The 26,453-nt window shown below is 40.6% G+C and overlaps 1 protein-coding gene across 1 annotated transcript; it reads right to left on the bottom strand.

Annotated features, from left to right (window-relative positions):
* Positions 1-271: 271 nt before the first annotated feature.
* On the bottom strand, positions 272-23,833 carry LOC135225187 (uncharacterized). The gene is made up of 6 exons (XM_064264474.1): positions 23,678-23,833; positions 5,901-6,329; positions 4,091-4,254; positions 3,384-3,596; positions 2,216-2,352; positions 272-911 (listed from the first exon to the last, which is right to left on the bottom strand). The coding sequence occupies exons 2-6, from the start codon at positions 6,316-6,318 to the stop codon at positions 653-655; spliced, it is 1,191 nt and encodes a 396-aa protein (XP_064120544.1). The 5' UTR covers positions 6,319-6,329; positions 23,678-23,833; the 3' UTR covers positions 272-652.
* Between the last annotated feature and the right edge of the window lie 2,620 nt (positions 23,834-26,453).

The raw sequence follows: 26,453 nt of genomic DNA, 5'->3' as shown, positions 1-26,453 counted from the left end.
AAGGAATCCTGCAAAGTTTGCCCATAATTTTCATCATAAAGGCATCAGTTAATACTCAGTTACTAGTTCCATTCTGTTAATGATGAACTTCTTTAATCATTAATCTTAAGACCTGTGACAAACCTTGAAAATATGGCTTGCAGAGTTCTCTGTACAATTAGATTTTTACACCAAATTCTATAACTATCATTGTAAAGAGAATAAAAAATAACTTCTACACAGTAACACAACAGTAAAATTTAAACCAGTGGGTAGAAACTAATAACATAGCAAAATTCTTATGTCTTTATTAATAAAACAGAATACATGTTCCAAAATCAAGCCAAGATAAAATTTTTAGTCATTAAAGTTACATTTAAACTGATAAAATTAATTATATCTCAAATTATGATTCAGGATAAAATACCAGTCATTAAGTTACACAATATTAACAAAAAAAATTTAGCTCAATTAAATTAGGATTAAAATACTTAAACATTAAGAGGTACAATATTAAGTATCCCTTTCAAAGAGACTGAAGCATAATTGCATATCCAATGTATCCAGTTGGCCCCCTTGTTAAAATCAAGCTTATATGAACATCAATTTGTCATGTGACTCGCCTCATCACATTCAGCACCATCATCATTTGGAGATTAATATATTAAAGTATTTAATCTCTTCTAGATGCTCTTCTAGATTCTATATCTACTGAATTAGTAGGGTTTGGCAAATCTGCATCTTCTACATGTATACGAGGGATAGTTCCATGAGAACTAATTACTGGCGATATGTTTTCATGGTTGTCTACTTCTTCCATCTGCTGGTAAGTATTACTTAAAACAGAAAAGCAGCTCGGTCTCCGGTGATTTTCGGACAAAACAAGTTCCTGGTTAGCATGGCGCCAAACTCTCAGAATTCTTGTGTAATAACTGCAAAACAAACATGTGGGCTTTGAAAATTTCTGATGCAAAAGAATACTATCACCATTACTATTGAAAAACTACCTAAACATTATGGATGAAAATAATGATCATAATCACCTGAATAAACTCTTCACTACTAATATCCTAGTCTCAGACTTTAATGCATAGGATGCTATGTGCCTGTTCAGTCTTAACCACTTCGTTTGCCTGCCTGGAAAAAGTCTAGTTTTGGTGTGGCTGCTTCAATGAAGATATATTTAAAAAAAAGACTTAACACGTTTAAGGATCAAATTAAATCTCTCTTCCAAAGGCTAATAACTTGGGTATTCAAAATCTTTAAAAACTACGTTGTTTTCATATTCAGCTGTTCATAGCAAATCAGCCGCATCTGGCTGTGTGTTTGTGTTTACACAAGTATAACATTACTAACGATACTTTTAGCATTTGCTTTTACTTTTTTAAACTAACTAGAAGATGGGATTGATAAAGAGATGGAGGAAAGGGGGTTAGCCTAACTAAAAAAAGGAATAGATATAGAGGAAAAGAGGTTAGCCTATTGTTATTTGGTCTCGTAAATTTAAATCGCATGATACGCAAGATATGGGGGTCGCATGGTATGAGAGATCGCGTGTTACACGAGTACTATACACGTTACGTTAACTTGAAAAATGAGTCCACTGTTCTGTGAGGGTCCTGAAAAATATCTGGATGAACCAAGCAAATATCACACTGATATTAAAGGGACTCCAAGATTCATAAATTTAGGTACTGAAAATCCTCAAGAGAAAAAGGTATTGGAAGCCAGGGATCAAAATAATGAAGACATGGAAATGAGTAAACAATAACACAGCATGTCCATGATTAGAAGGAAACAGTGAATTAAGCTTTAAAAAATGACTCAACTATAAGAAAATATAGCAAAACGAAGCAAATGATTAGAGGGAAATATTGATTAAGCTTAAAAAATTACACAACTAAAGACAATAAATATACCAAAACAAAGCAAAATATGTAGATAAATGAGGAAGTCTGAAGGAAAATTGAGTGGCATATTACAATCACAAAAAAGACAACAATGATCCAGAGAAGCACTGCAACACAGCTGCTTTTCTCAAAGCTAAACTACAAGGAATGAAGCATTGCCTAGTGAAATGGTAGGCTGGGGCCGAGTCTACAGTTGGGCCTTTCTTCTTTCAAGATCTATGGAGCTGGTGTGGCTAGGAACTGTTTATGCAGAGTAAGGTTATTTATTTATGAGCAAAACCATGTAAAAAAAAATTATATAAAAAAAAACTGTTACTTATACTTACACAGCAGCAGCAATCAGCCAAGATAAATATATGGCAACAAGAATTACAGCTAGTAAAGAGAGACCAATTATATCCCAGGCAGGACCAGTTTTGGAAGATTCGCTACCCTCTGTTTTGGCAGTGAGGTTTCTATGATCCTGTTGAGGTAATGAATTAAGCAATTATACATAAATGCAGTAGAATACCTTAAATAACATTACTCAATTCTGAACTAAGTTTGTAACCAATACAAAAAAAAATAGCAATTTCTTTAACATTCATGGCAATGTAACATAGAAATGTAGGCCATAACATCAGATAGTCAGAAAAATCATGTAAAGGAAACTAATATTGGGGGAATTAAAATGGAAGCCTTAACACAATGTTTATGCACCTAATACTATTTTACAATATCTACCAATAATTGAAACAATCACTCCTAGATTACTCCAAACTTTACTCTCTTCACAAGCAGAAACTAGGATAATGACTTTCATGATAAGGTGACATATGAAAACCAGGCATGCAGTATGCTGTTGTGTGACAGAGGGATGCTGGCTGTTGTACCAAGCACTGTATATGTGGGCTAGATATATTGGTTAGCAATTACTACTCCAATCTCTTTTGATACCTGTCCAGTAAACCATTAGCCTAGAAAATATGTAAGAGAACAAAGAATTTCGTATAATAAATATATAACAGGTTAAGAGAACATTGACAACATATCTACTTAGCATCAGGCCGAGGACCCTGCCTGAACTTGACACATTCGTTTGATGATTACACTGTACCTCCTTTATCCGTTTTTCCATACATGCACTACCCCTCTACCAACCATCTCATCAACAATAACAACAACAACATTATGCAGCATCAAATTACCCATTAAAGATGAGATAAACAGAATTTTCAATAATTTATTATTCTTTGTACAAGCTGTACAAAAAATCATAAGCTACTAAGTACTATTAACAATTTTTTATCTAGAGGAATAATACCTATTTAGCAATAACTATCAAATGAGTAAGCCTAAACTAAAAGCTAAATTATATACAAATAAATGTGAAGTTTTCTCCGATAGTAAAGATAATTCTAATATGCGGCCTTCATCAGTATTTGGAATGATAATGTGGCCCTTTCATGCAAAAAGGTTTGGAGCCCCTGGTCCAAAACATGAAAACAGACATACCCTCAAAATTTGTTGGACCTCCCATGCTTTCCAATAGCTTGGTTCCAGATGTATTGGTACGACTTTCTCGTGGTTCTCAGCATTATTTTTGTAAAATATTGCAGTGCTGACGCAAAGATACAACGACATGGCTACCAGAGGTGTCAAAATCATGAAGCAGAGGAAGTCTATGGCCACAGATCTCCTCAACTCTCTGTTATTGCACAACGCAAGCTGGAATATTTAGACCAAGGGTTTAGCATACATTGTGAAATGTTTACTTAAAAGGTTTTGAAGTTATCAGAAATAAGATCAAATAGTTCCAACAACAAGGATGAACAGTATTGTCATAAGGACTTGAAACCTAATTGACTTGACTTATGAATTACTTTAACACCAAAATTGCTCCCAGATTTGTAGCATCAGATTTATTAATAGATCACTGAATAGATACGTATTCCAAAAATTTTAAGGTTTGTGTTGAATGATTTTAGCAATACGTAAATGCAAGTGAGCAATTACTTATGTCAATGGCTCATGGAACCTGGTCTAGTAATAATTCTGACCAAAAGTCAGTACATAATGATAATGGTAGATTACCAACAGTCACTGATGAAAACTCGTGAAGCAGTTTTTCCCTAATTGCATCAACTCATTTATAGTAATCCTGCAAAATACTTAAGCTTTTTGCACTGCAAATCATTTCATTTCCTATAATGCATTCTTACCTGCCAAAAAGGTTTGGGCGTGCGGTCAACAGTAAAGACGTAACGACACAATTCACAAGTGTCGCAGTTGGATAAATTCAACCACTTTTCCAGGCAGCTCTTATGAATGAGTGCCAGAGAGCCACTGCATTTGCATGGTGATATCAACTCTTCTTGGCCATCACCTGCATCCAGTAAAAAAAAATAAATTTCATGCTATTTAAACACAATACTACTATACGTACATCAATTTTTTTTTTTTTTTGGGGGGGGATATGATTTGTTTTATCTTTGTTTAGTTAAGCCAAGCACAGAAATGTGAACTTTGGGCCAGTGTTTAACTATAGTGCAATGCTTTCAATACAAATTATAACAATAGTGTATTCTTAAGTATATATCTTAATTTTACCAGACCACTGAGCTGATTAACAGCTCTCCTAGGGCTGGTCTGAAGGGTTAGATATTTTTACGTGGCTAGGAACCAATTGGTCACCTAGCAACGGGACCTACAGCCTATTGTGGGATCCAAACCACTATATCGAGAAATGAATTTCTATCACCAGAAATAAATTCCTCTGATTCTGCGTTGGCCGAGCCAGAAATCGAACCTCGGACCACTGGATTGGCAGCCGAGCGCGAAAACCACTCATCCAGCGAGGAACTAATAGTGTATTCTACTCTCACAAGATATGTCAAGATGATAAAACAAGAATACAATTACTACAGTGCAGTACGTATCTTTTAGTCTATTGTACTGGTGCCCTGTCAGGGATGTACCACTTGCAGTGGGATTAGCTGGTACACTGGTGACTGTACTATACAAATTTAATGGTTGTTATGGTAAGTGGCCTGAGCAAAGAACCACATGCATTATCTCAGCAGGTACAAAATAATTATTTACATTTGAACATAAAAAATGTTGGAATGAAAGATTGTACTGCTTCCACTGACATATGCACAGATACTTCAACTGCAATGTACCAACCCTGTTGGAATGCAATAAAAAATTGAGGACAAATGCCAAGTGCTTGGGCCTATGAGGTCATTCAGTGCTGAGAGGGAATCACGAGTAAAAAGGTTTTAAATGTGTAACAAATCTAACAATAGTTTCATGGTTCCACTATGAAACAATTATTAGAAGTGGGTGGATAGTAAGATGGGAGAAAGAATATGAATGGAGGTACAGTAAAAGGAATGAAGGGGTTGCAACTACGAACCAAAGGGACAACGCAAAGAACAAAGCAATTCCTATACAGAAGTGCACCACAAGAGGTGCACTGATGGTACTATGGGGTGTAACAGCCTTGTTAAGCCTTATAATTCATAACAGATCAAAGCCCATCTGTGCAGCTAACTTGCAATGCTAAAGCAGATACTCTCCAAAAACAGTATAAGAGCAATTTCTCTGTACAATCATTAAAGAAAGAAAAAAGATAAACTATGTTCACTTCAAAACACAGCAAAAACACCCAAGATATCATTCCTAAGGGAATAACTGTACATATTAACAGACAGCAGAAAGTTAAGTGATGCAAACAAATTAGCTCCCGCACAGTATGAGTGAGGGTCAAGCTTGCTTAAAAGAGGGTCATATAAGAATTTTAGAAATGTAGACATCAGTACCACTATATTAAGGTTAACCGATAGTGCAAGTTTTCTTCTTACAACCCTGACAGATTAAAACCTAGGATAAGATCAGTGTATTCCCTGCTACATATCTCACAAATTTTCAATTTCTTGCTTCTTTGCCTTTCATTATTTTTAGTTTATCCAAATTTAAGCTTTTCACAAAAAAGTTGTGGTAAAATCTACATTACGTCAGTGTGCTTACCTTCAAGGCAAATGCGACACATGGTACCACAGCTTGCCATAGTAATGTTCAAGTTGGATTCTCCAAGAGGTAATTTTGACATAACTTCAAAATTAGCATTACCATTTGAAGTTAATTCCAGTGCAAATGGGTGCATTTCATTTATGCCCAAGCGATTCACAGAATGCGAGAGAGACATCCCAGTACTTGCACTGGCTACAATAGTATCATCTGGACAAGTGAGGTCTATATCAGTCAGATCAGCTATTTCTAAAGGACAATCCCGGGTATCATTCTGACTTGTTAAAATCAAGTAACTGTCATCGACTGAGATTTTGCGAAAGGGAAAATCGATTCCACACCCGTCTCTCAAGTAGCTCTCGGACAAGCTTCTCTTCTTGAAGGTTGAACATGGTTGACTGTGGCTCTCCAACTCCATTTTTATGTATACTGAAACAGAGGAAATATTACTACAATCTTCACATTCCTATCCTAACTAACAGCTGTACATTATTGCAAGAATTTTAAATGACAATGTTGTGATTAGACAATTACTATTTCAAGAAAAAAAAAAAAAATTTTTTTAGTTGTTTGCAGCCACAGTGATTTTAAAGCTATGAAAAGTCAAGTATTTAGAATCATTCCCTATTAGAAGGGATTTAATTTACAATGTTGCATGGAATTGAGGAAAACTCAGTAGTAAAACATTGAAAATTATGTCAATCTTTCAGAGAGTTCCATCCTCAAGGTTATAATCTTCTATAAATATAAAAGGCAAAATCTGAGTTTGTCTGTTTGTTTGTTCGCTATGTACGCCCAGACTATGAAAGCTATGGCTACCAAATTTTTACCATACACTCCCCTCACCCACAAGAAGGTTTTTAAGTCAAAATATGATATTGTTAGTATACAATAAAGTTTTGTACATACTTACCCGGCAGATATATATACGATTAATGGCCCACCCAGCCTCCCCTCAGGAGACAGGTGGAAGAGAAAAATTCTGGTTGGAAAACGGGAATGGTTCCTATTCCCGCCACCCAGCGGCGGGAGTGGGCTGGTCACCTGACCTACCTGTCGTGTGTGCCGCGAGTTTTGAATTCTGTCGGGACGTCGGAGACTATAGCTAAGTATATATCTGCCGGGTAAGTATGTACAAAACTTTATTGTATACTAACAATATCATTTTTGTACATGCAACTTCCCTGGCAGATATATACTTAGCTGATTGACACCCTTGGTGGAGGGCAAGAGACAGTTACATACTAAATATTAATTAATATAAAAACGGGGAAACAACATACGTTGTAGGTATATTAAAAAACACAACCTTGGTTCCTACCTGCTATGGAAGAAGACTTCATTGATACTGTCTATGAGTCTGCTTGCCATCAGAGTTTCAGAGAGGATGAGACCTGTGACTGATAACCCTTTCGGATCATGCCAATGGGGGCTTACCCGCTTACATGGCAGAGCCTTTTCTTGGATCGTACCAATGGGGGCTGACCCACTTACATGGCAGAACCTTGACCTGTATCATACCAACGGGGGCTAACCCTCTTACATGATAGAGCTTTAGGTAACTAAGACACTACAAGGAGCATAACGACCAATCCCGACCACCTGACCACACTAACATGTTAGAAACTACGATTTGAAAGGGGTTAATTCCTGCACCCTCTTTCAATCGACCAAATAAACGCACCAAAAACCATTAAAAAACCTTAACCTAATAAAACTAAAAAGGATTGGGTTCAGCTCCCTGTCCCAGCAACGAATCCGCAGATACGTAAGCTCCTAGAGTAAAGCATTTATCGTACGTCACTTGAATATCTCTCAAGTAATGGGATGCAAAGACTGAATTGCATCTCCAAAAAGTTGACTCCACTAGAGTCTGTATCGACAAGTTCTTGTGGAATGCAAAAGAGGTAGCGACTGCTCTTACCTCGTGAGGTTTAACTCTAAGGAGGTCCAGTTGTTCTTCTTTACACGCTAAATGGGCTTCCTTGATTACATCTCTGATGAACGCCTGAGCATTTTTTGAGATCTGTCTTCTGGGATCTCTAACTGAGCACCATAAACTATCCTTACTCCCCTTTAGTTCGTTCTTTTTCTCTAAGTAGAACTTAAGGCTTCTAACCGGGCAAAGAGCTCTTTCTTGTTCAGTACCCACTAGAGACGAAAGTCCTTTTACCTCGAAGGTTCTAGGCCAAGGCTTTGAAGGGTTTTCATTCTTCGCCAGAAACATCGGTTTGAAGGAACAAAACGCCGAGTCGTTCCTGAAGCCAACATTATGCTCTAAGGCTTGTAGTTCGCTTACCCTTTTTGCTGAGGCTAGCGCGACCAGGAATAACTACTTCCTTGTTAGATCTCTGAACGTAGCCTTACGGGGAGGTTCGAATTTGGGGGTCATCAAGTACTTTAGGACCACATCCAGGTTCCAAGAAGGTGCTCTAATACTTCTCGTCTTCGACGTCTCGAAAGATCTAATCAGATCATGTAAATCTTTGTCTTCTGCAATGTTAATGCCTCTATGCCTGAAGACTGACGAAAGCATACTTTTATAGTCCTTAATTGTAGAGACTGCTAGACTACATTTTTCCTTCAAGTAAAGGAGGAAATCAGCTATATCTGTCACAGAGGTACTGGAAGAGGATATCTTCTGAGCTCTACACCATCTGCGAAACACATCCCACTTCGACTGGTAGACTCGAATAGTAGATGGCCTCCTTGCTCTTGCGATAGCCTTCGCAACTTCGAGAAAAACCTCTCGTTCTGACAAGTCCTTCGATAGTCTGAAGGCAGTTAGAGCGAGAGCGGGCAGGTTTTTGTGATACCTGTCGAAGTGGGGTTGTCTGAGAAGATCGCTCCTGTTTGGGAGAGATCTCGGAAAGTCTACTATCCATCCCAGTACCTCTGTGAACCAGTTTTGCGCTGGCCAGAACGGGGCTAAGAGGGTCAGTTTGGTTCCCTCTGCTGCTGCAAACTTCCTTACTACTTCCGATACGATCTTGAACGGAGGAAAAGCATACCCGTCTATTCCGGACCAATCGAGGAGAAGGCTGTCCACAGAAATCGCCCTTGGATCGGCGATCGGGGAGCAGTAATTTTCCAGCCTGTTGTTCCAATGGGTGGCAAAAAGATCTATATTTGGTCTCCCCCAGAGGTTCCATAGTTTGTTGCATACCTCCTGATGCAACGTCCATTCTGTAGGCAGTACTTGGTCTCTCCTGCTCAGAAAATCGGCTCTTAAATTTTTCTCCCCTTGAATGAATCTTGTCAGGAGAGTAATTCTTCTCTCTTCTGCCCAAAGCAGTAGTTCTCTTGCCTTTTCGTAAAGGGAGAACGAGTGCGTCCCTCCTTGCTTCCTGATGTAAGCTAAGGCTGTTGTGTTGTCCGAATTGATCTGTAGGACTGAACCTGAGATCTGAGCCTCGAAGTGTATGAGAGAGAGGTGAATCGCTGTCAATTCCTTCAAATTGATGTGCCAGGACACCTGTTCTCCCCTCCAGGTGCCTGACACTTCTCTCGTCCCTAGAGTGGCTCCCCACCCCGCATCTGAGGCGTCTGAAAATAACACTAGCAGAGGGTTCGGAACGTGAAGGGATACTCCTTCGTTGAGCCTGCCCGGATTCATCCACCAAAGAAGGTCCTCCTTTATTTCCTTCGTAATCTGGAAGGAATCGGACAGATTTTGAGATCTCTGATCCCAATGTTCTCTTAGGTAGAACTGTAAAGGCCTTAGGTGAAGCCTTCCTAGAGAAATGAACTGTTCCAACAAGGAAAGGGTCCCCAGAAGACTCATCCATTCCCTCGCAGAACACTGTTCTTTCTCTAGGAAGGTTGCTACTTTTTCCAAGCAGCGGTACTGTCATTCCTGTGATGGAAATACATGAAAACCCCGAGAATCCATCCGAATCCCCAGATAAACAATGTTCTGCTGGGGAATCATCTGGGATTTCTCGAGGTTTACTAACAGTCCCAAGGACTGTGTTAACTTCAGTGTCAGATTTAAGTCCTCCAGACATCTGACTCGCGACTGTGCTCGTATCAGCCAGTCGTCTAGATACAAGGATATTCGAATCCCTTCAAGATGAAGCCAGTGAGCCACATTTTTCATCAGTCCTGTGAATACTTGAGGGGCTGTTGAGAGTCCGAAGCATAGGGCCCGAAATTGAAATACTCTTCCTTGAGTCATAAACCTGAGGTATTTCCTGGAAGACGGGTGTATTGGCACGTGGAAATACGCATCCTGCAGGTCCAGGGATACCATCCAGTCCCCTGGACGCAGGGCTGCTAAAACCGACGATGTCGTCTCCATTGTGAATTTCCTCTTTGTTACGAACACGTTCAGGGCGCTCACGTCCAGAACTGGCCTCCAACCTCCTGAACTTTTCGGAACCAAGAACAGGCGATTGTAAAACCCCTGAGAAGAGAGATCTTTTACTTCTTCTATGGCTTCCTTGTAAAGCATCTGCTCCACGAGATGTAGAAGGGCTTGTTTCTTGACAGAGTCCTTGTAGTTTGCTGTCAACTCCCTTGGAGTTGTAGTCAAGGGAGGTTTTTCCCTGAAGGGGATTAGATATCCTTTCTTTAGGATGGATAGGGACCAGGCATCGGCACCTTTCTGTGCCCAAGTCTCGTAAAAGTTTAGAAGCCTGGCACCCACTTTTGTCTGGAGGACCGCAGTCTCATTGGGTCTTGACGAACGGCCTTCGAGAAGACCTTCCTCTCTTCTCCGATCGTCTACTTCTGAGAGAGGGTCTAGGGGCAGACCTTCCCCGAAAGGGCTGCTGGAAGGGAACTTTCTCCTTCTTCGATACCTGAACAGCAGGTTTTAGTCTTTTAGCTGACTGGGCCAACAGGTCCTGTGTAGCCTTTTCTGATAAGGTCTTCGAAATATCCCTCACTATTTCCTGAGGAAAGAGGTGACTAGAGAGGGGCGCGTATAACAGGGAGGATCTCTGCAGAGGCGAAACAGATTTTGTTAAGGAGGAGCTAAACACTGCCCTCTTCTTCAGAATACAGGATCCAAAAAGGGATGCCACTTCATTGGAGCCATCCATAACCGCCTTGTCTAGGCAAGTCAAAACGCTGCCCAACTCCTCCATGCTAACGTCCATGCTAACGAAGTCTGGGTCTTGAGACTTCTTGGCTAAAGCTCCCAAAGCCCAGTCCATGAAATTAAAGACTTCGAGTCTTAAACAGGCCCTTGATGAGATGATCAACCTCACACATCCCCCAAGAGGCTTTTGTAGAATGTAGAGCGCGTCGTCTTGATGAATCTACCAGAGCGGAAAAATCCGCATCTGAGGATGAAGGGAGTCCCAGGCCCATTGGCTCCTTGGTGTCATACCACATAAATGGTTTTTCCCGTTAGCTTGGAAGGAGGACAAGCGAATACAGTCTTCCCCGCTTCCTTCTTCGATCTGAGCCAGCTCTCGAGGCTCTTCAGAGACTTTCTCATAGAAAGAGTAGGTGTCATCCTGACAAAGGAGGAGGACTTCGACAGTTTCGTGCTGGATAATAAAGATCCCGGAGAAGGGGGATCCGACGGGCGTAGCGAGTCTCCAAACACTTGCAACAAAAGAGAAGTAAGTCTCTTATAGTCCGAAACTCCTGCATCTTTGGGGATTTCTTCCTCTGAAACTTCTTCCAAAAGAGCTGCAGGCAAAGAGGGCTTTCCCTTTTCCGGAGTCCGATCCGGAGAAAGAAGCCTTTTTCTCTCGCGAATCCTATCTGCAGGAGAATCAATGTCCACTTGTTGGATATCTGAAAACTTGTTCCTATCCTCCTTCCTGCAAGAGTCCTGGAGTTTCCCTAAACTCGGGCTTCTGATCTGCTCCTTGCGCCTGCTAGGAGAGGCGCTTGCGTCCTGAATAAGACGCCTGTGAGGCGAAGAGCGCCTGCGAGGAGAAAGGAGAACATCCTGTTCCTGGCGCCAAGAAGGAGAGGCGCTTGCGTCCTGGTGAGTGCGCCTGGGCCAAGAAGGAGAGGCGCTTGCGTCCTGGTGAGGCAGCCTGGGAACAAGCATCAGGATCTACCGAGGGGACACCTGATCGGTGGGGGTTCTCCCTAACCTTCCTGCGGCTGTTGACTTTCCTCCTCCACTGGGATTGGGAGTCTGGAAGAGGTCTAGGCCTGGAAGCATTAAGGAGCCGGTCAGACGCACCCTCCACTGCACTGGGGGCACTGCACAAATCACTTGCACTATCACTCTTACCTTGCAACAAACTAATTTTCTTCTCCATGCTAAGGATCGTGGCTCTCATGGTTGCCACTTCCGAAGGCGTATCTTTGGGTTCGATGCAGGGAGCAGGAGCTGAAACGGGAGAAGGATCTAGTGCTACGACAGGATTATCTACTTCTAACTCGCTAACACGAGACTTACTAGAACTTCTAGACGAAGCTTTTCTCACCCTGTCTTTCTCCAACTTCCTTAAGTAGGAAGACGGAGACTTCCATTTACCCTCATCCAACTTCTCACATTCATTACACGGGTTAATAAAAGAACATTCATTACCCCTACACTTCAAGCATACTCATACTATGTGAGGATCTACCGCTGCTTTCGGTAGCCTCACCTTGCATTCATTCATAGAACACACCCTAAACATAGAAGATTTCTTAACCTCTACATCAGACATCTTGAAATCAAAGAAAAATCCAAACCAATATCCAAAAACAATCCACAAGCGCGTATGCCAAGCCAACAAGATCAGGTACTTCACCGAAAGTCAGTCCAAAGATATCCAAGGCAACAAGAAACTAATTAAACTATCAGGAGGTAACGACCACAGGTGTAGTCGAAACCGGTGAAAGAGAAAATCTGACTGGAAAGGGAGATTGGTTCATACAACCGCCACCCAGCGGCAGGTAAGGTAGATCACCTGACCTACCTGTTGCGTGTGCCGCGAGTTTTGAATTCTGTCGTGACGTCAGACGTAAGCTAAGTATATATCTGACAGGAAAGTTCATGTACAAAATTCTGTTTTCAATAAGAACAGTTAAAGAAATTTGGTATAAACTTGCGTAATGGGTTTTGTATATTAGCGCGGGGTATCGGCCATGTGCAGCCATCCGAGAGTGTACACAGGCATGTTGTGTTTTGATCTACCTATTTAGGTACGAATTTTCGGTGTCGCTCTTCATATATCTTTTATAATTTGCTAGGATCAGAATATTATAGATCGCCGTTAAAACTTATCCTTATAAGGTTCTAGGTTAGATAACGAGATAGCTTCTCGTATATGGCGATGTAAACAATGCCTAGTCGCTACAGAGTCCCGCATTTATATTTAGTTAGAATAGTCATTGCAAAGCAAGAGTGTTCCTACATAGCCAGTATTGGTTTTAATACGATTAAGTAAATATGCCAAGGCAGAGGATATAAGCCAACTCATAATCAGTGAGAAGAACCGGGTAGGAGGAAGACTATATTTCCGAGATCGATGGACCTTCAGCCCTTGGGGGCACAGTATTGTTTCCAAAGGGCTGGGTTGGAGGTGGATAAAGGGGTCTCCACCCCCGGCGGTGAATTTCTTTCAGACACCCACACCAGATCTCAAAGAATACACCAAAGATCTCCTGCAGAAAAAGGCTATAGAGAGAGTAAAAAAGCCTGAAATTCCAGGGACGTCTGTTTACTGTTCCAAAGAAGAATTCTTCCAAAATGAGAGTAATTCTGGACTTGTCCAAACTGAATTCTTACATTCTCTGCGACAAGTTCTGTATGCTGACTGTCTCTCAAGTACGGACCTTACTTCCCCCTGGGGCCGTCACCACCTCTATAGATCTTAGAGATGCCTATTATCATGTTCCAATAGCAAGAAACTTCTCTCCCTACCTAGGCTTCCGCCTAGGCACAAAATCCTATGCATTCAAGGTGATGCCTTTCGGCCTCAACATTGCACCCAGGATATTTACGAAACTAGGAGAGACAGTATTGCAACAACTCAGGAACCAAGGAGTAATGCTGGTAGCCTACCTAGACGATTGGCTCATTTGGGCGAGCACAGAAGAAGAATGTCGCAGAGCAACAACCAAAGTAATTTGGTTTCTGCAAAGTCTAGGTTTTCAGTTGAATCTAAAGAAATCCCGGCTACAACTAGCAACCCAGTTCGAATGGCTGGGTATTCATTGGGACCTACAGGATCACAAGCTATCCCTCCCAACCAAGAAGGTCAAGGAGATAGCATCAGTGACAAAACATTTTATCAGGAACAAAAAGATATCAAGGCGATCTTTAAAAAGAATCCTCGGCTTACTCCAATTTGCCTCGGTAACAGACGTCCTACTAAAAGCCAAACTCAAAGACATCAATCGCGTTTGGAGGAAGAGAGCAAAGATACATTTAAGAGTGTCTCAACAATTCCCCCTGTACTGGTAAAGAGACTACTTCCATGGACAAAGTCCAAGAACCTGGCCAAAGCAGTTCCTATGCAAATTCCCCCTCCACAAGCGACGATTCATACAGACGCGTCACTCGGTGGTTGGGGGGGTTACTCCCAACACCAAATCTTCCAGGGGACCTGGTCCCTCGGTATGAAACAATTTCAAATAAATGTGTTGGAAGCGATGGCAGTATTCCTAACCTTGAAGCTATTGTCTCATCACAAGATAAGTCATGTGAAGATAGTCTCAGACAACACAGCGGTAGTCCACTGCATAAACAGACGGGGATCCAAGTCACCCAAACTGAATCATGTTCTAGTAGCAATTTTTACCTTGGCAGCAAAAAGAAATTGGTCTCTGTCAGCAACACATCTGGCCAGAGTGAGAAATGTTATAGCGGACGCTTTATCCAGAACCAAACCGTTAGAATCGGAATGGTCCCTAGACATGAATTAGTTTCAGTGGATATCCAGACTAGTTCCAGATCTCCAGGTGGATCTCTTTGCGACAAGCTCCAATCGCAAACTTCCTTGTTACATAGCCCCCAACCTGGACCCTCAGGATTAAGCTATAGACGCATTAGTGCTAGACTGGAACCTCTGGCAGAAGATTTATCTGTTCCCTCCAGTGAATCTTCTGATGAGGGTACTACACAAACTACGTTCCTTCAAAGAAATAGTACCTCTGGTAACACCCAACTGGCCTAAAAGCAACTGGTTTCCGCTCCTAATAGAGCTGAAACTCCATCCCAGACAGATCCCACATCCAAAGTTGACACAAGTGGTTCAAACACAGACTGTGTCAGCTTCCTCAGGAATAGTTCAAACCCTAACTCTGTGGACTTCATGAAATTTGCAGCTCATAAGAGATGCAAATATTGATCCGGATAATGTCATATTCATAGAATCTGACAAGAGGGATTCAACGCTTAGGCAATATGATTCGGCTGTTAAGAAATTACCGGACTTTATAAAGAATTTAGACATTCTTCAGATGACCCCAAACTTGGCCATTTCATTCTTTAGAACTTTGTTTGAAAAAGGCCTAGCCGCTAATACTATTACTACAATTAACTCGGCCCTGAAAAAGATTTTTCAGGTCTGATTTAACATTAATTTAGCAGATTCTTATTTTTCGTCCATTCCCAAAGCTTGTGCACGGCTTAGACCTACAATCCGTCCACAAAAAGTAACGTGATTTTTAAACGATGTTTTGAAACTAGCCTCTGACACCAACAATGAATCCAGCTCTTACATTTCTCTGCTGAGAAAAACCTTGTTTCTTACAGCCATGGCCTCAGGTGCCAGAATATCAGAATTAGCAGCTATCTCCCATAATCCTGAGAACTTGGATTTCCTCCCGTCAGGAGAAGTACTGCTCTCTCCGGATAGGAGTTTCCTAGCTAAGAATGAAGACCCTCAAAATAGATGGTCTCCTTGGAAGATTATACCTTTACCTCAGGATACATCTCTGTGTCTGGTAGTGACTCTTAAGTCCTTTTTAGCTAGGTCCTCCTCACAATCCTCCGGTCCCTTATTTACCAGAGAGCAAGGGGGTACTATCTCCATTCAAGGTATTAGACAGCAAATACTCTTTGTAAAACAGGCTAACCCGGAATCTTTCCCACATGCTCATGATATTCGGGCTGTAGCCACTTCAATTAACTATTTTCAAAACAGGAATTTTGATGATCTTAAGAAGTATACGGGTTGGAAATCTTCTCTGGTCTTTAAGCGCCACTATCTGAGGAACATTCAAGCCCTAAAATTTTCTACCATAGCGGCGGGGAGTTTAATCTCTCCGGATTAGTTTTTCCTCTTATTTTCATTTTCATCCCATTCTCAATACTTTCTCCCTTCTACCTGCCACTCTCGCCACGATGCCTCTCACCTCGGTGGAACGGAAACAGCCATCCAAGTATCATGCTCTCCTCTAGAGAATGTCGAACAGCCTTGGAATGTGCTCAAAACTACATGTACATATTGTAAATAATAAGTGTATATAAAACTTTACATCATGGATTAATTTTGCATATTTAAATTTAAGTCATAGTATAAGATCTAGTCTTAAGTTTAGCTGTTAAGTTTATATACGAGTATTAATTTAGTAAATGGATATATATGTATTAAAGACGTTTTCATTATACCTTGTATTAGAATTGAGATTCATGGGCTTGGAAGGCATTCTCTTGTATATTTTCACCGGCGAACACAGGTCGACGAAGGAAAAATCTATTTCTGGGGAGAGACCTGTGTCGCCCGGTGAAACCCTACCCTGTTTTTCCCATCCCGTTCCTTTCCAAGCCAATATTGAAATCCAATACAGAAGGATGTCAGATGGCGCTAGCATCGGGCGGTGGCGGGGTGATCCAGACCGGTGCGGTGGAGACAGCGGTTACGGCACACCCCACATATGCATATTGGCGAAGGAATAATCTAAATGGAAGACTATCTGTGATTAGTGGCTTTCACACGCCCTTTCTTTATACACGACGCCCTTAGGGTGCTCGCGCGAGGGTAGTAACCTCTGCATACCAATGCTAAAACTTTCTCTGGTATATTTGGAAACTATATCAGAAAAGTAGCAAGAAGGACCTTTTCACCGGGCGACACAGGTCTCTCCCCAGAAATAGATTTTTCCTTCGTCAAAATCCCTTTATTATGAAATATTGATTAGAAGAAATCCACAGCCTCGGAGTGATGTGCCAGGAGCTTCAGGAGCGATGTTGGGTGTGCGGTGGTGCCATGGAGTGGAGTTCCCATCCGGCGGGCAAAGGAGGCCCACAGATGCGGTAGAGGTGTTGGGTGTGCAGAGGTGCTGTGGAGCGTTGTTCCTATAAGGCGGACCAAGGAAGTGCGGCATCGGCATTGGGAGTGCGGCGGTGCTGTGGAGTGTTGTTCCCATCAGGCGGACCAAGGAGGCCCACAGGTGCAGCAGCAGCGTCGGGCAGGCCAAGGAGGCCACAAGGTGCGGCAGTGGCATCGGGCAGGCCAAGGAAGACGACAGGTGCAGCAGCAGCGTCAGGCGGGCCAATGAGGACCACAGGTCAAACAGGAAGGTAAGACCTCGGTCTGTGGTGATGTCGTCCGGTATGCCGCAGCGGCTGATCCAGCTTGAGAAAGACCTCTGCATAGGTGCTAGTAGTGGCTTCTGTCATTGGAGTCGCCTAGGGCCACCTAGCGGATCGGTTGATGATAGTCAGAAGGAATCTGGCATCACCCGATTGAGGCAAAGTCTGTGTGTTGGTTGATTAGCCCCCAGGTACCCGTCCTCTTGACTTGTCTCGCACCAAAATGTGAAAGCACTGTATTTAGTCCGTTAATGGTGTTTGGTTCGTCAGTCAAGACTAGTCATTGTGTGGTTCCATTAATGAGTGAATACGGTCAGCATGTGTTGTTAATGGCAGGAGCCAAACCATTCAAAGATGCCAGAACACACCTGGAGAGGTGTGCCGTAGAAAGTCCGTTATTGGCGTCTCTGTCAACTGGGGAAAGGAGCTTTCAGAGACCTGTTGTGCCATGTGGTTCTGTTAAAGGTTCTCTGATGGTAAGCGGTCATAGTGAGTCCATTAATGGCAAGGGCCAAAACCCCTCTGTTATCGTCCAATCCGGGAGGTCACCAGTTGCGAGGACAGGAGAGAGAGAGAGAGAGAGATAGAGAGAGAGAAAGGTATCTGGGTACTGATGCTTTATATTAACAGGTGCGGACCTTCATATAGTACCTGACCCGAGATGATAGAGGTCTATGCGCAGAGATTGACAATTTGTGTTTCTTTACATACACATACATAAGAATAAATGCAGATGTAGTCTGTGTACATACATGATACTTATACTGGCGGAAAGGCCAGAGAATTCTACATAAAATATGAATTGGAAATGGCAAGTTGTTGAAATATATATATCGAAAGGACAGTGTCCTTTTACAGTACTTTTATATGCTGCAATGACCATCACCCAAGACTTGTGGCTCATCCAGAAAGTACAGACACACCTACACTCCTCGAAGTAAAGCCTGGGTCACACATGGCGATTTCAGGCCGTGACTGCTGTCTGTCTGTCTGTCTGGCCGTGACTGTTGTCTGTCTGTCTGTCTGCATGGTGTTCTTACATTGCACTGAACTTCTACCTCCAGAAATACACATCTCTCACTCCTGAATGGAATGCCCGAGAAATGAACTCACGGCCACCGAGGTGGCACGCCAACACCATACTGACCACGCCACTGAGGCGCTGCCATAACTGTTGTAAAGGTTGGGTTTGGCGATCAATCTCCTATAGTTGCGAGGCTGGGGCTCCCCAAAGAGAAATGTCAGCTGATAACTCCATGACGACTTCTGCAATGAACCATTACAACTACATTGCACAAGTTGAGACGAGACTATGTATTTACGTGTCTCAAGACTATGTATTTACGTAGTCGTACAAGGAAGTCATTGATGATTTATGCCACACCAACATTTAAAGGTTTTTGCAGGACGGTGAGTTCCATGAAGGCATGATGATTTTTTACTATTTATTTGTGATTTAGTTATGTAACATTCCAACTTATGCAACAGGATTGTACAAAGTCGTGAACTATGCCACCCTGTTATATACAGTGCTTGCCGAAATATTTGGCGTGAAAGGGCCCGTTCCAAATAATTAGGAGAAAAAACTTTATACCCCTATAGAATGGCTTATGATACAACAATTTATTTAGCACTCCAGGGAAGATGAGGAGGGACCCTCGGTTCCATTTTGTTTTGTTCAGATTTCAATTAGTCACCACTGGCAGTCCCAGTGATCAGTTGTGTTGGTCACGTGATCCCAGTTTGCCACTGGATTTGCATTTTTTCTCTCTCCCTTTTTTTGCCATATCACAGACAATGTAGGGGCTAAGGAGCTGAGACCAGACCAAACTGCTAGCATTACTTCCTTGTGAAAGGCAGGGAAGGCAATAAATAGCAAAAATGACAGGTTTGGCTCTGCGGAGTGTTCAGTGCTAGCCAAAGAAGTTCCGTGACACTAATGAGGTCGATCCGTCATCACATGGGAAATCGACAGGGAGGCCCAGAAAGACTACACCAAGGATTTAGAAACTTATGAGGAGGCAAGTGGATGCTAATCTACATTTAACAGCAGGACAATTGATAGAAAAAAACCATTTTTCTTGTTCATGTGAATGTAAGAACCATGCAGCATCTATTACACAAGGACTTGAAATTCTTGCATCTTGTCATTCAAAAGAAGCCAATTGTAACCCTTACACAGACAGAATAGGGTCGCTTTTAGTTGTAAATATCCGAGTGAGATACATACAAGTGGCATAAAGTGTTGTGGAGTGATGAAGCAGGGTTTTAACTGGCAAATGATTGGGGGGGGGGGGGGGGGGGGGGGAAGCAAATCTGGTGGCAAACAGGGATCACGGGACCAACACAATTGATCACTGTGATTGTCCAGGGGTGACTAATTGAAATCTGAACGAAATAAAATGGAACCGACGGTCCTTCCTCATCTCCCTTTGAGAGCCAAAAAAACTAATCTTATCAAGCCATTCTATAGAGGTATAAATGTTTTTCTCCTAATTATTTGGAATGGGCCCTTTCGTGCCAAATATTTTGGCAAACACTGTATATAAAGTCCAATAACTACATCAATATTTTCCTTTTATCTCCCACAGATTCAGTGTGTTTCAGACCCCCATAACTCTTCATAACATATCGAGCCCTTGGTGTTTTGCATTGCACTACTTAATTTTCATTAAAAAAAAAAAAAAAAAAAAAAAAAAAAAAAAAAAAAAAAATTAAAAAAAAAAACTACTGCCATGATTGAGGCAGATTGAGAGGACTCTGTGACACAAGAGGTTGTCGTCATGATTATGTAAACTCCCATGCATGCTCCGTTCACTGGCAGGAATCAAGTGATATAAGAAAACTATAAAAATGCCTTCCATACTTTATAAAATCATGTTGAAAAACTAGGTATGTAAATTTCCTGAATTAAAAGTAATAATTCAAAAATAACTATTACCAAATACAAGTGGTCCCTGTAATCAGCGGGGGCTCTGTTCTCAGCAGGGTGCTGTTAAGCGAAAACCACCATTAACTGAAACTCAGCCATTTATGGCACCAAGTTATGGTTAATGGTGCCATAACTCCACTAGTAATCAGCACCGTATGGCGCTGATAACCTAAACTCGGCCCCATTATGGTGCCATAAATTGCTGATTTTATGGCGCTTTTAAACCGGATCGCCATTAACCACCGATAACCAGGGACTTCCTGTGCAGTATTTCTTTTAAGTTTTATTCAGCATCACATATATCTAGTATAACTGAAGTTCTCAAATTTTATCAAGAATACTGAAAATCTTAATGCAATGTCTGTGTAACTTGTCGCGAAAAAAGTAGGATCCCCTTTTTAACGACAAACCTTCCGCAATGTCTGGTTATTTTGCAAGAGGAAGAACGTCAATGGGTTGGTGATGTAGGTACATGAGTAACAAAAATAGCAAATGCAACTAAGAGGTTGTGGTGAACCAAATTGATCAGAGAAGAGGATGAATTAACCTAACAAAATATTACCTTTCTGTAAAGAATTAATCAAAATTTATCCGATGTATTTAGTATGAGAAACAAAAGAATTGTCCAAGACAAAAACACCAAAATTACAGCGAATCCTAGAGAATACCTCAAAATATAATTTAATGAAACTTCAATCGACCCTTGATTGCAATATAGTTTTATCATTTTCAATTCATAATCATAACACAGATGTGCAATAAACGAGTCCGCAGGCATTCTTCCCCAGGGAGTGACTTGGTAAGGTAAGTGATTGCAACTCTCCTCTGATCGAGCCAGTTAATAGTTATAAGATGTGCACTTTAATTGGATTTATGATGCATCCATCTATTTGAATTACCTAGGTTATTATCGCTTTAGATGTGTTAGTTATTATATTGGGATCTTTTTGCGATGGAATTAATCATAGTATTTCTGTTTTTGTGAAGATTTCCCCCTTCAGGGACTTGGGTTTTCTGTTGCTTAATCACATGGTGGCTGAATCCTAGTTATAATAACTATTGTCTTATGTATATCTCCATGGGACTTTCAAATTGTAATATGTGGGTTTTTTTTTTCATCTTTAATAGTTTATTTTTGTAATAAAATTGTGAAAATTGTTGACCTAGTCTGTTCAACCCCACACTGTGTAGCTGCTGCTTGGTTCTTTACGATTTTTTCATCAGCCCTCAAAATCTGGGCAACGAATCTGTGATAAAATCGCAACATAACTCAAAATAGAAAATGCATTTTCATTTTTTATACTTCAGAACATGTTAATAAATTGAATTTGATTGCAATGAACTGGCTTAAGAAAATCATGTTGAAAAACTTTGTACATTTCATAAATAAAAGTTAAACTTAATCTTTATATTGACAAATTTACTTTCGTTTAAATTGTATTCAGTGTCATTTAGGTAATTCTAAATAACTCCGCACGGACTGCAAGGAATGTAACTGCGAATACGACATCCACTAGGGATTGGGGCGTCCAATGTATTTCACTGTGTTTAGTATTGGCCCCTGGGGGTTATTTACAGTCGACCGCCCAAAAATAACTGAAAATTCTTACTAAGCAACCCGAATACTATAGGAAACTGTAATTTCCAAAGAAATACCCGACGTGGAGTTATTAAGATTTACTGTCATTTAGTTGCATCTAAAGTTCTCAAATGATAACGAACACAGAAAACCTTGATTCTGAAATATATTTTACTCAAAATTGAACACCTAGGCAGCTGTGGGTAGTAATTAATTAAGCCCTTGAACTATGTTTATAGGCTGCCGACGCATTGACACATTCTCACTGCACATGTTATGGGTTTGCCAAGTACATGGCGTACGTTGTACTGAATGCCGTAACTTGCCATTGCTAGTTACAACTGCATAATCAAATGGCATTAGTTGAGGGGCAATTACCAAATTGTTGTATGTTGCACCTTGACACGGCAAATTTTGACAGTTGTGGAGTGACAATGTCTATGCCTGGCAGCCTTGCTTGGTTGCCATCACTAACACAAAGTCGTCAAACTCGGGGACTTGGTTACGATTTATGGCATCTGATGGTGATTTGGTTGTAATAAGAGTGTAGTGTTGTAAGAAGCAAAATTTCAGCCGTTACAACTTATGCAGTTTGAAAATGCCAATGTTTGACCGAGGCTTAAGAGTTATCTCCTAAATTATGAAATAATGGCATAGGTAATTTAAACACTTTTAAAAGTGGCCGCATTCTGATAGAGGTGGCCGCTATGTTGCCGCTCAGTCATTTAGGGTAAAAAACCGTATGGTACAGGGGTGGACCATGTACGATCAATGTGTACAACCCCAATAAAAGTACATTATAACGCGTCCTGACATCGGAGATGGGCATCAGACGCGACTTCTTGTTGGTGAGAAACGGAGCTAAAGACCTCTACTCCGGTGTCAGGACGCGTTATAATGTACTATTCTTGGGGTTGTACACATTGATCGTACATGGTCCACCCCTGTACCATGCGGTTTTTTACCCTAACCTATGTAGGCCAATAGGGCTTGGAAAGCAATAATAGTAAATGTCAGAAATAGCTGCCTATATAACAGACTAAGATATAGGGTAAAAAACCGCATGGTACAGGGGAGGACCATGTACGATCAATGTGTACAACCCCAAGAAAAGTACATTATAACGCGGCCTGACACCGGAGTAGAGGTCTTTAGCTTCGTTTCTCACCAGCAACAAGTCGCGACTGATGCCCATCTCCAATGTCAGGACGCTTTATAATGTACTTTTTTGGGGTTGTTCACGCTGATCGTACATGGTCCACCCCTGTACCATGCGGTTTTTTACCCTAGTAGGTAGTAGCCTTAAAATATGACTATCACAGATGGTGCTAGCCTATACGAAACCAATAAATAGTTAGCCTGTATTCAACTACCCAGCCATAGGGTAAAATACCGTAGTGCGACCACCTTACTGAAAAAGTACTTTTAACACCACCTGTAACCCAGGATACACATTAATCAAAAGCCAACGACGTCCGTCAAAGCAACACCTTGAGACCTCTACTTCCTTCTAGAAGTAAGTCACAAATTAAGGCCATAGTTTCAGATTTTCGGGAAGATGATCGCGCTATGGTAGAGGCCGGCCATTCGGTATTTTACCCTGCTTACCTAGAATAATCACAAAATTTATATACTATAATAAAAGTAAAGCATGTACACATCCACGAAATTTTCTCACCAAACTCACAAGCCCTACAATGACTAAAACACGATTCTGAAGTTCTTTAGTGCAAGGAACACCCCCAAAATTAACTTCCACTCACAGCAATTTCAGATTGACAAACTAGGCTATCCTAATTAACACAAGAATTAAATTAACGTACCCGACACTCTTCATCAATTAACAGACGTAAACACCTCCCAAATAAAATTTGGTTAACACTCAGATTAATAACGAAAACGGAGATTATAACAACGAAACAAACAATACGAAAGAAGACTTGACCCCAACCCTGACCGGTTGCGGGATTGTTTAATGGCAGTGAACGTTTTGGGAGAAGAATCAAGGATAAGAAAATAGAGGGGTTATTTACTAGGCTAATAGTTGCCAGTATTTCATTTATTACAGAGTCTTACTTTAATGTCCATAATTATCAACCACAAGTGTGCTGGTTTTCCAGCATGATTTTTTATATTATCATTATGAAGGTTACGAAAAACATGCTTATAAGATAAAAAAAAAAAAAAAAAACCGAAAAGCTAGCAATATTAGTGTGGGAGCATAATGTCACTGAGTATTTTCTTATTGTCAAAAAGATACACCCTTACTTTTTTGTGAAGCTTAGGCATAAAACTTTACACAAAAAGTATGGTGATAATTTTTCCAAAGTAGTTTCATCCATTTTTGAGGTCATGTTTGATTTTATGATAAAATCAAAGGTCTCGTATATAGATTCATTTCAGAGGATAACATTGTATCATATAGCACTTCAAAATATTCAGTACAGTACATAAAATTTTACAATAACCTAGACTAAACACACGCACACACAACTTCAAAAGACGAAGGACTTATACCAAAATAAAAGAGAAATATATCATAAACGAACATTTAGAGTTTATGTCTGACTACTTTCTATCCCTAAAATCAAAACATATGCAGAACGCTTATTAATCGTACACGAGTTTTAAAGCATAAAAACTATTGTATATAAAATTATCACAGATGAAATATGACAAATGTAACAAAAAAAGTTGCCATAAATCCGTTATTTCATTAACTCTACTAGAAACGGTCACAGTATGTGCTGATCATTACTACTAAGAGAAAACTCTTTAGCTCAAAACATAAAATAAAACTTAAAAATGCACAATATCACTATGACAAAAGTAAAACCCACAAGAAAACTGGCATAATTATTTTCAATAATCATGCCTACTTTGCTCATTTTGATCCTGTCCCATTGAGAGAGAGAGAGAGAGAGAGAGAGAGAGAGAGAGAGAGAGAGAGCATGTTTCCGTCAAAAACTTTTTAATATGTAGTATTATATATATATATATATATATATATATATATATATATATATATATATATATATATATATAAACATAACAGGGAAATTTTGTGTCAAACAGGGAAATTTAATCAGGCAATTTAGGGAAATTTTAACAGCTAGACCTGGCAGCACTGTTAGTTAGTGGTAAGACAGCGTTACAGTTACAGCTTCTGTTGTGTCTCTCCTATTTTCCTAGTGCCATGTCTACTCCTCTTCCTCCTAAACGCAACGCTTATCATACGAACAGAAATATTCAGAAAAGTGGGAGAATGATCCCAAAGAAATTTAAAACGTTGGTTGTCAAAAGTAGTAAAGGCCCTTTGTTTTACCATTGTAAATGGTGTAATTCCGATGGGAAAGCTGGGAAGTCGGAGATAGAAAAACATGCTGCAGGGGCCAAGCATAAAAAGATTGCCGAAAGTATTCAGCAGTCAGTTAGTGTAGTTGATATGCCAAGTGTCAGTGGAGAAAACATAAGTAATAAAGTGAAGGAAGCGGAAATCCGATTTGCTGCTGTGCTTAGTGAACTTAATCTTCCATTTTCGGTTGCTGATAAACTTCTACCAGCTATGAAAGTAATATGTGCGGACCCAGAGGTAGTAAAGAAACTCAAATGTAACAGAACAAAATGTACAGCTGTTGTGAAAATGTCATCGGTCGAACGAGGAGGGAAGAGTTGATTGAACTTTTAAGAGACAATCGTTTCTCCCTAATGGTAGATGAATCTACTGACAGAGGCTGTACGAAACATCTTGCCCTTGTTGTTAGAGTTGCCACCTCAAAGGGCATTAAAGATGCTTTTTTAACACTCGTTCCAGTAGAAAGCGCTACTGCAGACAGTCTTCATGCATGTATAAAATCTGTTTTTGATGATGAAAATATTCCCTACAAACAGAACTTAATAGGATTTGCCGCTGATGGGGCCAGTGTTATGATGGGAGTTCATCACTTCACTCTCAACTTTACTACAGAAGGACATACCTAACTTGTTTATAAAGAAGTGTGTATGCCATTCCTTTCATCTTTGCGCTTCCTACGCATGCAGATTATTGCCAAGATGGATTGGAGATATGACCCGTGATATTTACAATTTTTTTATTTTTGTCACCAAAAGCAGACTGCTGTCTTTAAAGAATTTCAAGTATTTGCTAATGTCAAAACACTCAAGTTTTGCTTTTTGCACCCCTGCCCAAACTAGTGGTTATCATTGCATAGTGCTGTAAAGCGGTTACTTGAACAACTTCCAGCTCTGAAACTATTTTTCACTCAAGCAGCCTGGAAGATAGGCTTGTGGCGGCTGAATCTATTCTCAGAAACTCAATGATCCATTCAGCAAGTTATATTTAGAATTTCTGGATTATGTGTTACCCATCTTTAATGACCTGAACAAAGAAATGCAATCTGAAAATCCAAAGATTTATGTTTTGCATAACAGAGTCTCTGCAGTCCTAAGAACCATACTTGAATGTTATTTAAAACCAAGCTACCTACAGTCTACAGCTCTGTCAACTGTCCGAATAAAAGATCCTGGTAATTTTCTGCCATTGAGTGAAATGTATTTTGGAGGTCGAGTGGCTGCATCACTCCAGAGCATAGGCAGTGA

Source organism: Macrobrachium nipponense, chromosome 13 (assembly GCF_015104395.2).
Source record: "Macrobrachium nipponense isolate FS-2020 chromosome 13, ASM1510439v2, whole genome shotgun sequence".
NCBI lineage: Eukaryota > Metazoa > Arthropoda > Malacostraca > Decapoda > Palaemonidae > Macrobrachium > Macrobrachium nipponense.
Note: the sequence above shows the minus strand (reverse complement) of the source record. Positions and strands in the feature narration are given on the sequence as shown.